Here is a 12,274-nt window from a genome sequence, read left to right as displayed (position 1 = left end):
TAAAAGAGAAAGAGAAAAAGAGAGAATAAGCAAGCACAAAAGATTTTATTTTTACAAAATGTTTAATAACAAAACATTGAAAATGTCCAGTACACAAAAGAACAGCTGTCTGTCACAGGAAACAATGGAGAATCCTCCTCATCATCATTGTATCACATCTGTTTTCCCTGCTAGCATGGATTGGACGGTTGACTGGGGTCTGGGATACCAGGAGGCTGCACCAGGTTGCAGTCTGATCTGGCAGTGTTTCTACAGCTGGATGCCCTTTTTAAACGCCAACCACTCTGTGAATGTAGTGGATGCTTTTTACGTGCCACCGGCACAGGGTCCTACGCAGTCTGGCAGTGGCCACGGTCAGTCGGTGCTTTTTACAAGCCACCGGCATGGAAGCCAGTTGAAGCGGTGCTGGCAACGGCCACGTTCGGATGGTGCTTTTTACATGCCACTGGCACAGGTGCCAGGGGAGACTGGCAGCGGCCACAATCTGTAGGTGCTTCTTACGTGCCACCAGCACTGGTATCACAGCTACAATTTCCATTGATGTTGATAGATTTCGATTTTGATCCTGATTCTCACTTGCCTTAACAAGGTCTTCACAAGTAGAGTTTTGTGTCCCAAGAAGGAAAGGTATGCATAAGTGGACTGGCTACATTCCAGGTAGAGGCCATGGGTTATAGACTCACCTTTCCTGCCGGGTTGTAACAAATTTTGATATTGATACGATTACACCTGTTGATGAATACTCAGATGTGAACTTAAGTGGCATTTTTGAGAGAATGACTCACCACAGATATCACAATGATATGGTTTTTCCCCAGTATGAATATGTTTATGTTTAGGCAATCACTACTGTGAGAGAATGATTTACCACAGATATCACAATGATATGGCTTCTCTCCTATATGAATACGTTTGTGTGATTAAATTGCTATTACCAGAAAATGACTTACCACAGATATCACAGATATGGTTTTTAACCTGTATGAATACGTTTGTGATTATTTGCTATTACGAGAAAAATGATTTACCACAGATATTACAATGATGGGGCTTTCTCTCCAGTATGTGTACGTTGTGTCTATTTAAGTCACTACTGGTAGAGAATGATTACCACAGATATCACACTGACATGGTTTCTCTCCTGTATGAGTACGTTTGTGTTTAGGTAAGTCAGCACTTCGAGAAAATGATGTACCACAGATATCACACTGATATGGTTTCTCTCCTGTATGAGTACGTTTGTGTTTAGGTAATTCAGCACGTCGAGAAAATGATTTACCACAGATATCACACTGATGCGGCTTTTCCCCAGTATGAATAAATAAATGATGTGAATTAAAAATTGCTATTTTCAGAAAATGACTTCCACAGATATCACAGTGATATGGTTTTTCCCCAGTATGTATACGTCTGTGACCAGACAAATTATTACTTCTGGAGAATGATTTACCACAGATAATACAATGATATGGTTTTTCACCTGTATGAATAGTTTATGTATAGGTAATCACTACTGTGAGAGAATGACTTACACAGATATGGCTTCTCTCCTGTATGAATACGTTTGTGACTGATTAAATTGCTACTTAGAGAAATGATTTACCACAGATATTACAATGATGGGGCTTTTCTCCTGTATGTGTACTTTTGTGTCTATTTAAGTCACTACTGGTAGAGAATGATTTACCACAGATATCAGACTGATTTGGTTTCTCTCCTGTATGAGTACGTTTGTGTTTAGGTAAGTCAGCACTTCGAGAAAATGATTTACCACAGATATCACACTGATGCGGCTTTTCCCTAGTATGAATAAATTTGTGATGAATTAAATTGCTATTTTGAGAAAATGACTTACCACAGATATCACAGTGATATGGTTTTTCTCCAGTATGAACACGTCTGTGCCTTCTTAGATTACAATTGAGAGAATGACTTACCACAGATATCACAGTGATATGGCTTTCTCTTTTATCAGAGATTTTTGCTTTAGTTGAATTATTCATTATGAGAGAATAATTTCATTATACATATCACAATGATAGTTGCTCTTAATTCCATCATCCAGAAGAAATATTTCCCCATCGTTCGTCAAAGATTTTATTTATATAAAGAAGCTGATGTATTGATGAATGTGCCTTATGAATATATGGCCTTCCTTTAATTGATGAAAGTCAATAAAAATATCAGACACACATCTGAATGAAGAATTTTCTTTTAAATCAACATGGTATATTCTGAAATAGGAAAAAAATTCATTTCTATGAATATATTGTGTTGCTATTTTCAGAGAATAATTTAATGCTATGCTTCTTTCATCTGAGATTTTGCTTAATATCTAAATCAAGAGGTGACAATTGTCTACCCCTTTGTAAAGTCATCCAAGCTTAATTAACCTGTAAAACAATCATCTCCTCTATATTCCAGACAGCAAAGACTTCAAATTGTTGCTGTTAATTCCATCGTCCAGAAGAAATATTTTGCTGTTGTTTTTCACAGATTTCCTTTATAAGATGAGTTTGATGTATTGATGAATGCTCCGTATAAATATATCATCTTCCTTTGGTTGATGGGAGCTGATAGAATATTAGAGGCACATCTGAATGAAGTAATTTCTTTCATATCAACAGGATGTAATATTCTGAAATAGAAAAAAAAAGAAGCAGTGAGATAAAGAGAATCATTAAACGACATAGAAATTCAACATTGCAAATCTTACAACATCAACACTGTCATCCATTTAATGTCTATGTTTGCAGGGGTCAGAATCCATTGAGGCATTGAAACTTTTACAACATTCTGTATAGAGATTTCTCTATTATTCTGCCGTGGGAAAAATTTGGTGAAGGGTTAATTAAAATTTTGGCAAGGATGGATCCAATCTACTTCATGCGTGCCAGATTCACTGCAAATATATTTGTATACACACACACACACATGTATATATATATATATATATATATACATACAAGTATTAAGAGAGGGACCACATATGGTCACTCTAACGCTAGAAATAGATCGGCAAAGGGAATCCACCACTAACGAATTGTTCTCAAGCATTAATTCAACATGCCAAGAATGTAAGGGGGCAGGACAAATGAAAAATAACGAAAAAATGGATTAACTCTATACAATTGTTTCATCATTAATAGATTGTGTAATTTTACTTACAAATCATTTTCGAATCATCGGTAGAGTATATCAAAAACATAATTTGCTGAACCAAACGCCAAACTCCATACGAAATTGATGTTATTAATTAATATTCAATTTCCTTCACCCTTACACACACACATATATATATACATAATAATACATATATATGCATAAATACATACGTATACGTACATACATGTTTGTTTATATTCGCGAGTGCCCGTTCTGCGTATTTTATTTTTTAGTGTAAAATAGTTAAAAAAATAGATTAATCGTTCTAATTTTCTCCGGTATTATTTAAAAAGAGTTAGTCGTGACTAGTCGATCCTACAGCGACTACCTACCAAAGTAAATAAAACACAAAATAAGTAATTTTTTGGCGATCCTTCGGTATAGGTACCATGAATGGCTTTCCCCCCCCCCTCTAACACAAACCTTAACCACAACCCCCCATATATATATAAAGAAAAGACACTTTCTTGAAATGTATCTGGTACCTCCGGTACCTATACCGAAGTTACTCTCATTTTTTTAAACAAAGTAAATAAACAAGAGTACAAAGAAAGGATCGACTAGTCACGACTAGCTACTGCAGATGTGCGCACCGGGACCTCACTTCTTAAATAGTACTCTTGTAAGAGTTAGCACTTCCTTCTCTAAGCTTGATTCGAAATCGAGTCCAAGAATCATCGGTCGTCAAATACCAATGCATGTATAGGCGCGAAATTAAGAATCCCTTTGTCCTGACATTGCTCAGGTCGGAGGTCAAAGGGAGATGATCAATCAGTTTTGTCAGAACAAAGGGATTCTTAATTTCGCGCCTATACATGCATTGGTATTTGACGACCGATGATTCTTGGATTCGATTTCGAATCCAAGCTTAGAGAAGGAACTGCTAACTCTTACACCCTTGTCTGTTTGTTTATATTCGCGAGTGCCCGTTCTCCGTATTTTATTTTTTAGTATAAAATATTTAAAAAATAGATCAATCTTTCTAATTTTCTCCATACTTTATGTATTCTGGATATATTTCCCATTTCCTAACTTTTTCTCACAAGTAAGCGTCATTATCTTGGAGAGGTGCGCGGTACTACTAGCGAACAGTGGTCCCGGTGCGCGCACTCGCGCTAGCTAATCGTATGTAGTCGATCCTACGACTTTTTAACCCTAACCTTAGTTTGTTTACAAAAATAATGTATTTACTTAGTTTTAAAAATTGTAGATTCGACTATTTACGACTAGCTAACGCGAGTGCTCGCACCGGGACCACTGTTCGCTAGTAGTACCTTATCATTATTGGTATTATCATCATCATTACAGCCTTAAAATAAATATTTGTCAACTTACCGTATTCAGATACGAACAACGAGTCAGTGATCGTTAATTAAGCACCTTAATTAATTCATTAAGGAAAGTTATATCCCTTCATATGGTTATAGTTCTTCAATTTTCTATGACTGGTTCGTTTCGTTCCAGTGTCTTCTTTGTCCCATTCTGTCAACGATTTTACCTTCAAGGTAATATAGAATATATACACTCACATATTCTAATCTACGACCGTTTCCAGCGCACGAACTGGACCCCGACTCAGACACCGAAAGAAAGAAGGCATCTTTGACTTATATCTTCCTGATGTGACGTCAGGCCGTTGCACTTCCGATACGTTTCTGACGTCATTTTCTCTCCTGTCCAATCATTGTCCTTCCTTCACACTTCTCTCTCATCTAAAGAACAATGCTTGGATACCTTTTGGGGATCATTTCGGTTTGACCGGCAGTTTTTGAAAATAATTTCCACGTAACTAAACACTTTTAAACTTCGTATACTGGTAGAATGTGTTTATAAAACATTTTTCTCTTGGCTTTATTGAGAAAATTCTATAGTTTGTAAGATATTTGTTGTTGTTTTTTCTTCAATTTCTGCAATTTCAACCAATCACTGACGTTTATTTAGGTAAAAAAAAACATTCTATGCCGTATGAATATGTCCCTCGTTTAAGAAACAGATTTGGTTTATTTATATTTGTGAAAAAAAAAATATACCCTTCCCCTAAAACAGATTGAAATGCAATAGATTGATACCATGGTCGTAATTATGGGTGACAATTTCATATGGCACCACTCGAAAAAACTGCCGTTCAAACCGAAAAGATCCGTTTTCACTTCTATATGATTACTTTAACATTGAAGGGTTTACATAATCCCATTATTTACTGGCAGGGTCACTAGCATGCCAGACAAAATGCTTCACAATATTTCTTTCGTCAATAGCTTTGTTGAGGGATCTTTTCCTTTTGAACGGCAGTTTTCAACACAATTTCTAGTTAACTCAACACTTTAAAACTTCGTTTACTGGTAGAATGTGTCAAAATAAAACATTTTTTTTCTCTTGGATGTCTTGCTATTTGTAGTGGTTTGCTAAATGGCTATTTTCAGAGAATGATTTACCACAGATATCGCAATGATATGGCTTCTCACCTGTATGAATACATTTGTGCCCTTTTAAAGAACAAGGCCGAAAAAATGATTTACCACAGATATCACACTGATGGGGCTTTTCTCCAGTATGTGTACGTTTGTGTTTATTTAAGTTACCACTTCGAGAAAATGATTTACCACAGATATCACACTGATATGGTTTCTCTCCTGTATGAGTACGTACGTGTCGGGTTAAAGTGCCAATTTCAGAGAATGATTCACCACAGATATCACACTGATATGGTTTTTCCCCAGTATGAATACGTATATGACTAGTCAAATTACTATTTGTAGTGAATGATTTACCGCAGATATCACAATGGTATGGCTTCTCTCCTGTATGAATAAGTTTGTGATCAGTTAAAATGTTACTTCTAGAAAATGATTCACCACAGATATCACAATGGTATGGCTTCTCTCCTGTATGAGTACGTTTGTGTCTAGGTAAATCAGCTCTTCGAGAAAATGATTTACCACAGATATCACACTGATATGGTTTCTCTCCTGTATGAGTACGTTTGTGTTTAGGTAAGTCAGCACTTCGAGAAAATGATTTACCACAGATATCACACTGATGCGGCTTTTCCCCAGTATGAATAAATTTGTGATGAGTTAAAGAGCTTTTGTCAGAAAATGATTTACTACAGATATCACACTTATAAGGTTTGTCTCCAGTATGAACATGTATGTGCCTACGTAGATTACCACTTTTAGAGAATGAGTTACCACAGATATCACAGTGATATGGTTTTTCTCCAGTATGAACACGTCTGTGCCTTCTTAGATTATAACTTTCAGAGAATGACTTACCACAGATATCACAGTGATATGGCTTCTCTCCTGTATGAACACGTTTGTGACCAGACAAATGATTACTTCTGGAGAATGATTTACCACAGATATCACAATGATATGGCTTCTCTATTTTATCAGAGATTTTTGCTTTAGTTGAATTATTCATTATGAGAGAATAATTTCGTTATACATATCACAATGATAGTATCTGTTTCATTTCTATGAATGTTTGTGTTCAAATGCATCAGAGAATAATTAAATGTTATGTTACTTTCATTGGTGATCTTGCTTAATATCTAAAACAGAAGATATAAATTGGTTAACTCTTTTGTAAAGTTACTCAAACTTAACCTGTAGGTTCATCATCATCTCTACATTCCAGATGGCAAAAAAAATGTTGCTCTTAATTCCATCATCCAGAAGAAATATTTCCCCATCGTTCGTCAAATATTTTATTTATATAAAGAGGCTGATGTTTTGATGAATGTGCCTTATGAATATATGGTCTTCCTTTAATTGATGAAAGTCAATCAAAATATCAGACACACATCTGAATGAAGAAATTTCTTTTAAATCAACATGGTATGATATTCTGAAATAGGAAAAAAATTCATTTCTATGAATATATTTGTGTTGCTATTTGCAGAGAATAATTTAATGCTATGCTTCTTTCATCTGTGATTTTGCTTAATATCTAAATCAAGAGGTGACAATTGTCTACCCCTTTGTAAAGTTATCCAAGCTTAATTAACCTGTAAAACAATCATCTCCTCTATATTCCAGACAGCAAAGACTTCAAATTGTTGCTGTTAATTCCATCGTCCAGAAGAAATATTTTGCTGTTGTTTTTCACAGATTTCCTTTATAAGATGAGTTTGATGTATTGATGAATGCTCCTTATAAATATATCATCTTCCTTTGGTTGATGGGAGCTGATAAATATCAGAGGCACATGTGAATGAAGTAATTTCTTTCATATCAACAGGATGTTATATTCTGAAATAGAAAAAACAGAAGCAGTGAGATAAAGAGAATCATTAAACGACATAGTAATTCAACATTGCAAATCTTACAACATCAACACTGTCATCCATTTAATGTCTATGTTTGCAGGGGTCAGAATCCATTGAGGCATTGAAACTTTTACAACATTCTGTATAGAGATTTCTCTATTGTTCTGCCGTGCGAAAAATTTTGGTGAAGTGTTAGATAAAATTTTGGCAAGGATGGATCCAATCTACTTCAAGATTCACTACAAATATACTTGTATACACACACACACACACACATATATATATATATATGTATATACATACAAGTAATAAGAGAAGGACCACATGTGGTCACTCTAACGCTAGAAATAGATCCGCAAAGGGAATCCACCACCAAAGAATTGTTCTCAAGCATTAATTCAACACGCCAACAATGTAAGCGGGCAGGACAGATGAAAAATAACGAAAAAATGGATTAACTCTATACAATTGTTTCATCGTTAATAGATTGTGTAATTTTACTTACAAATCATTTTCGAATCATCGGTAGAGTATATCAAAAACATAATTTGCTGAACCAAACGCCAAAATCCATACGAAATTGATGTTATTAATTAATATTCAATTTCTTTCACCCTTACACACACACATATATGTATACATAATAATACATATATATGCATAAATACATACGTATACGTACATACATGTTTGTTTATATTCGCGAGTGCCCGTTCTGCGTATTTATTTTTTAGTATAAAATGGTTAAAAAATTAGATTAATCGTTCTAATTTTCTCCGGTACGATTTTAAAAGAGTGGTCCCGGTGAGCGCACTCGAGCTAGTTAGTCGTGACTAGTCGATCCTACAACGACTACCTAGCAAAGTAAATAAAACACAAAATAAATAATTTTTTGGCGATCCTTCGAAACCCCCCATATATAAGAAAAAAAGACACTTTCTTGAAATGTATCTGGTACTTCCGGTACCTATACCGAAGTTACGCTCATTTTTTCAAACAAAGAATATAATTTTTTTAAAACAAAGTAAATAAAACAAAAATACAAAGTAAGGATCGACTAGTCACGACTAGCTACTGCGGATGCGCGCACCTGGACCTCTCTTCTTAAATAGTACCCTTGTAAGAGTTAGCAGTTCCTTCTCTAAGCTTGGATTCGAAATCGAGTCCAAGAATCATCGGTCGTCAAATACCAATGCATGTATAGGCGCGAAATTAAGAATCCCTTTGTCCTGACATTGCTCAGGTCGGAGGTCAAAGGGAGATGATCAATCAGTTTTTGTCAGAACAAAGGGATTCTTAATTTCGCGCCTATACATGCATTGGTATTTGACGACCGATGATTCTTGGATTCGATTTCGAATCCAAGCTTAGAGAAGGAACTGCTAACTCTTACACCCTTGTATGTTTGTTTATATTCGCGAGTGCCCGTTCTCCGTATTTTATTTTTTAGTATAAAATATTTAAAAAATAGATTAATCTTTCTAATTTTCTCCATACTTTATGTATTCTGGATATATTTCCCATTTCCTAACTTTTTCTCACAAGTAAGCGTCATTATCTTGGAGAGGTGCGCGGTACTACTAGCGAACAGTGGTCCAGGTGCGCGCACTCGCGCATTCGTGCAAGCTAGTCGTATGTAGTCGATCCTGCGACTTTTAAACCCTAACCTTAGTTTGTTTACAAAAATAATGTTTTACTTCGTTTTAAAAATTGTAGGATCGACTACTTACGATAGCAAGCTCTGTTCGCTAGTAGTACCTTATCATCATCATTACAGCCTTAAAATAAATCTTTGTCAACTTACCGTATTCAGATACAAACAACGAGTCAGCGATCGTTAATTAAGCACCTTAATTAATTAATTAAGGAAAGTTATATCCCTTTATATGGTTATAGTTCTTCAATTTTCTATGACTGGTTCGTTTCGTTCCGGTGTCTTCTTTGTCCCATTCTGTCAACGATTTTACCTTCAAGGTAATATAGAATATATACACTCACATATTCTAATCTACGACCGTTTCCAGCGCACGAACTGGACCCCGTCGCAGACACCGAAAGAAAGAAGGCATCTTTGACTTATATCTTCCTGATGTGACGTCAGGCCGTTGCACTTCCGATCCGTTTCTGACGTCATTTTCTCTCCTGTCCAATCATTGTCCTTCCTTCACACTTCTCTCTCATCTAAAGAACAATGCTTGGATACCTTTTGGGGATCTTTTCGGTTTGACCGGCAGTTTTTTAAAATAATTTCCACGTAACTAAACACTTTTAAACTTCGTATACTGGTAGAATGTGTTTATAAAACATCTTTTTCTCTTGGCTTTATTGAGAAAATTCTATGGTTTGTAAGATATTTGGGATCTTTTCGGATTGACCGGCAGTTTTTTAAAATAATTTCCACGTAACTAAACACTTTTAAACTTCGTATACTGGTAGAATGTGTTTATAAAACATCTTTTTCTCTTGGCTTTATTGAGAAAATTCTATGGTTTGTAAGATATTTGGGATCTTTTCGGTTTGACCGGCAGTTTTTTAAAATAATTTCCACGTAACTAAACACTTTTAAACTTCGTATACTGGTAGAATGTGTTTATAAAACATCTTTTTCTCTTGGCTTTATTGAGAAAATTCTATGGTTTGTAAGATATTTGGGATCTTTTCGGATTGACCGGCAGTTTTTTAAAATAATTTCCACGTAACTAAACACTTTTAAACTTCGTATACTGGTAGAATGTGTTTATAAAACATCTTTTTCTCTTGGCTTTATTGAGAAAATTCTATGGTTTGTAAGATATTTGGGATCTTTTCGGATTGACCGGCAGTTTTTTAAAATAATTTCCACGTAACTAAACACTTTTAAACTTCGTATACTGGTAGAATGTGTTTATAAAACATCTTTTTCTCTTGGCTTTATTGAGAAAATTCTATGGTTTGTAAGATATTTGGGATCTTTTCGGTTTGACCGGCAGTTTTTTAAAATAATTTCCACGTAACTAAACACTTTTAAACTTCGTATACTGGTAGAATGTGTTTATAAAACATCTTTTTCTCTTGGCTTTATTGAGAAAATTCTATGGTTTGTAAGATATTTGGGATCTTTTCGGATTGACCGGCAGTTTTTTAAAATAATTTCCACGTAACTAAACACTTTTAAACTTCGTATACTGGTAGAATGTGTTTATAAAACATCTTTTTCTCTTGGCTTTATTGAGAAAATTCTATGGTTTGTAAGATATTTGGGATCTTTTCGGATTGACCGGCAGTTTTTTAAAATAATTTCCACGTAACTAAACACTTTTAAACTTCGTATACTGGTAGAATGTGTTTATAAAACATCTTTTTCTCTTGGCTTTATTGAGAAAATTCTATGGTTTGTAAGATATTTGGGATCTTTTCGGATTGACCGGCAGTTTTTTAAAATAATTTCCACGTAACTAAACACTTTTAAACTTCGTATACTGGTAGAATGTGTTTATAAAACATCTTTTTCTCTTGGCTTTATTGAGAAAATTCTATAGTTTGTAAGATATTTGGGATCTTTTCGGTTTGAACGGCAGTTTTTGAAAATAATTTCCACGTAACTAAACACTTTTAAACTTCGTATACTAGTAGAATGTGTTTATAAAACATCTGTTTCTCTTGGCTTCATTGAGAAAATTCTACAGTGTGGAAGATATTTGGGATCTTTTCGGTTTGAACGGCAGCTTTTTAAAATGATTTCCACGTGTTAGGGTTAGAAGTGGGGAGAAAAGGCTTTCTGTTATCTTCACAAATGTAAACAAAGTCACGTGCGTACTTATATATGGAAGCATCGCCTTATTATTTACTTTGTGTAAAAAGAAAAGGATCTTTTCGGTTTGACCGGCAGTTTTTTGTAGCGGTGTCATATGAAATTGTCACCCATAATTATGACCCTAGTATCGATCTATTGCATTTCAATCAGTGTTAGTGTTAGGGGTGGAGGAAGTGTATCTTTTTTTCTTCAAAATGTAAATAAACCCAATCTGTTTTTTAAACGAGGGACATATTCATAAGGCACATAATGTTTTTTTTTTTACCTCAATAGACGTCATTGATTGCTTGGAATTGCAGAAATAAAAACAACAAATATGTTACAAACTACAGAATTTTCAATAGAGCCAACGAAAAAGATGCTTTATAAATACATTCTATCTGTATACGAAGTTTAAAATTTTTTTAGTTACCTAGAAATTTTAAAACCTGCTGTTCAAACCGAAATGATCCCCATTATTCCCAGAGAACAGTTGTCGAACCAGATGGCTGCACCAGGCTCTAATCTGATCTGGTAGAGTTTCTACAGCTGGTTGGTGTTAGGAAGGGCATCCAGCTGTAGTAACTCTGCCAGATCAGATTGGAGCCTGGTGTTGCCACTTGGTTCGCCAGTCCTCAATCAAATCGTGCAACCAATGCTAGAATGGAAATCGGACGTTAAACGATGATGATGATGATGATCACAGTGATCTATTTTCTCTCATGTATAATTAAGTTGCTACTTTGAGAGAACCGTCAGTGGATGGAATGTAGTGTCGTGTGTTCGATATTCGAAGGTTGATTAATTCTTCCAATGACAATGGGGAAGGAAAAGATGGCCCCGCTCCCAACATAATGCACAATTACGAAAGGAAATAGAGAAGCGCTGGGATTTTTACCTTTTGACCTACAGATTTAAAAGATAATTCTTAAATCTGCAGAAAATTAGGAAGATTCATCATCATCATCATTTAGCGTCCGCTTTCCATGCTAGCATGTGTTGGACGGTTCAACTGGGGTCTGTGAATCTAGAAGGCTTCATCAAGCCCATTCAGATCTGGATGC

At 35.2% G+C, this 12,274-nt stretch overlaps 1 protein-coding gene across 1 annotated transcript in view; it reads right to left on the bottom strand.

Annotated features, from left to right (window-relative positions):
• Positions 1 to 12,274, bottom strand: part of LOC118768207 (zinc finger protein 708-like) — a 33,221-nt gene that overhangs the window by 7,388 nt on the left and 13,559 nt on the right. The window contains exons 3-4 of the mRNA XM_036514292.1: positions 5,748 to 6,068; positions 1,551 to 1,771 (exon numbers count right to left, since the gene is read on the bottom strand). Coding sequence (XP_036370185.1) covers positions 1,587 to 1,771; positions 5,748 to 6,068 — 506 coding nt within the window. The 3' untranslated portion in view covers positions 1,551 to 1,586. The remainder of the gene's footprint in view (positions 1 to 1,550; positions 1,772 to 5,747; positions 6,069 to 12,274) is intronic.

This window comes from Octopus sinensis, linkage group LG27 (assembly GCF_006345805.1).
Source record: "Octopus sinensis linkage group LG27, ASM634580v1, whole genome shotgun sequence".
Classification (NCBI taxonomy): Eukaryota; Metazoa; Mollusca; class Cephalopoda; order Octopoda; family Octopodidae; genus Octopus; species Octopus sinensis.
The sequence above is the reverse complement of the archived record's forward strand: the minus strand, read 5'-3'. Positions and strand labels throughout refer to the sequence as shown.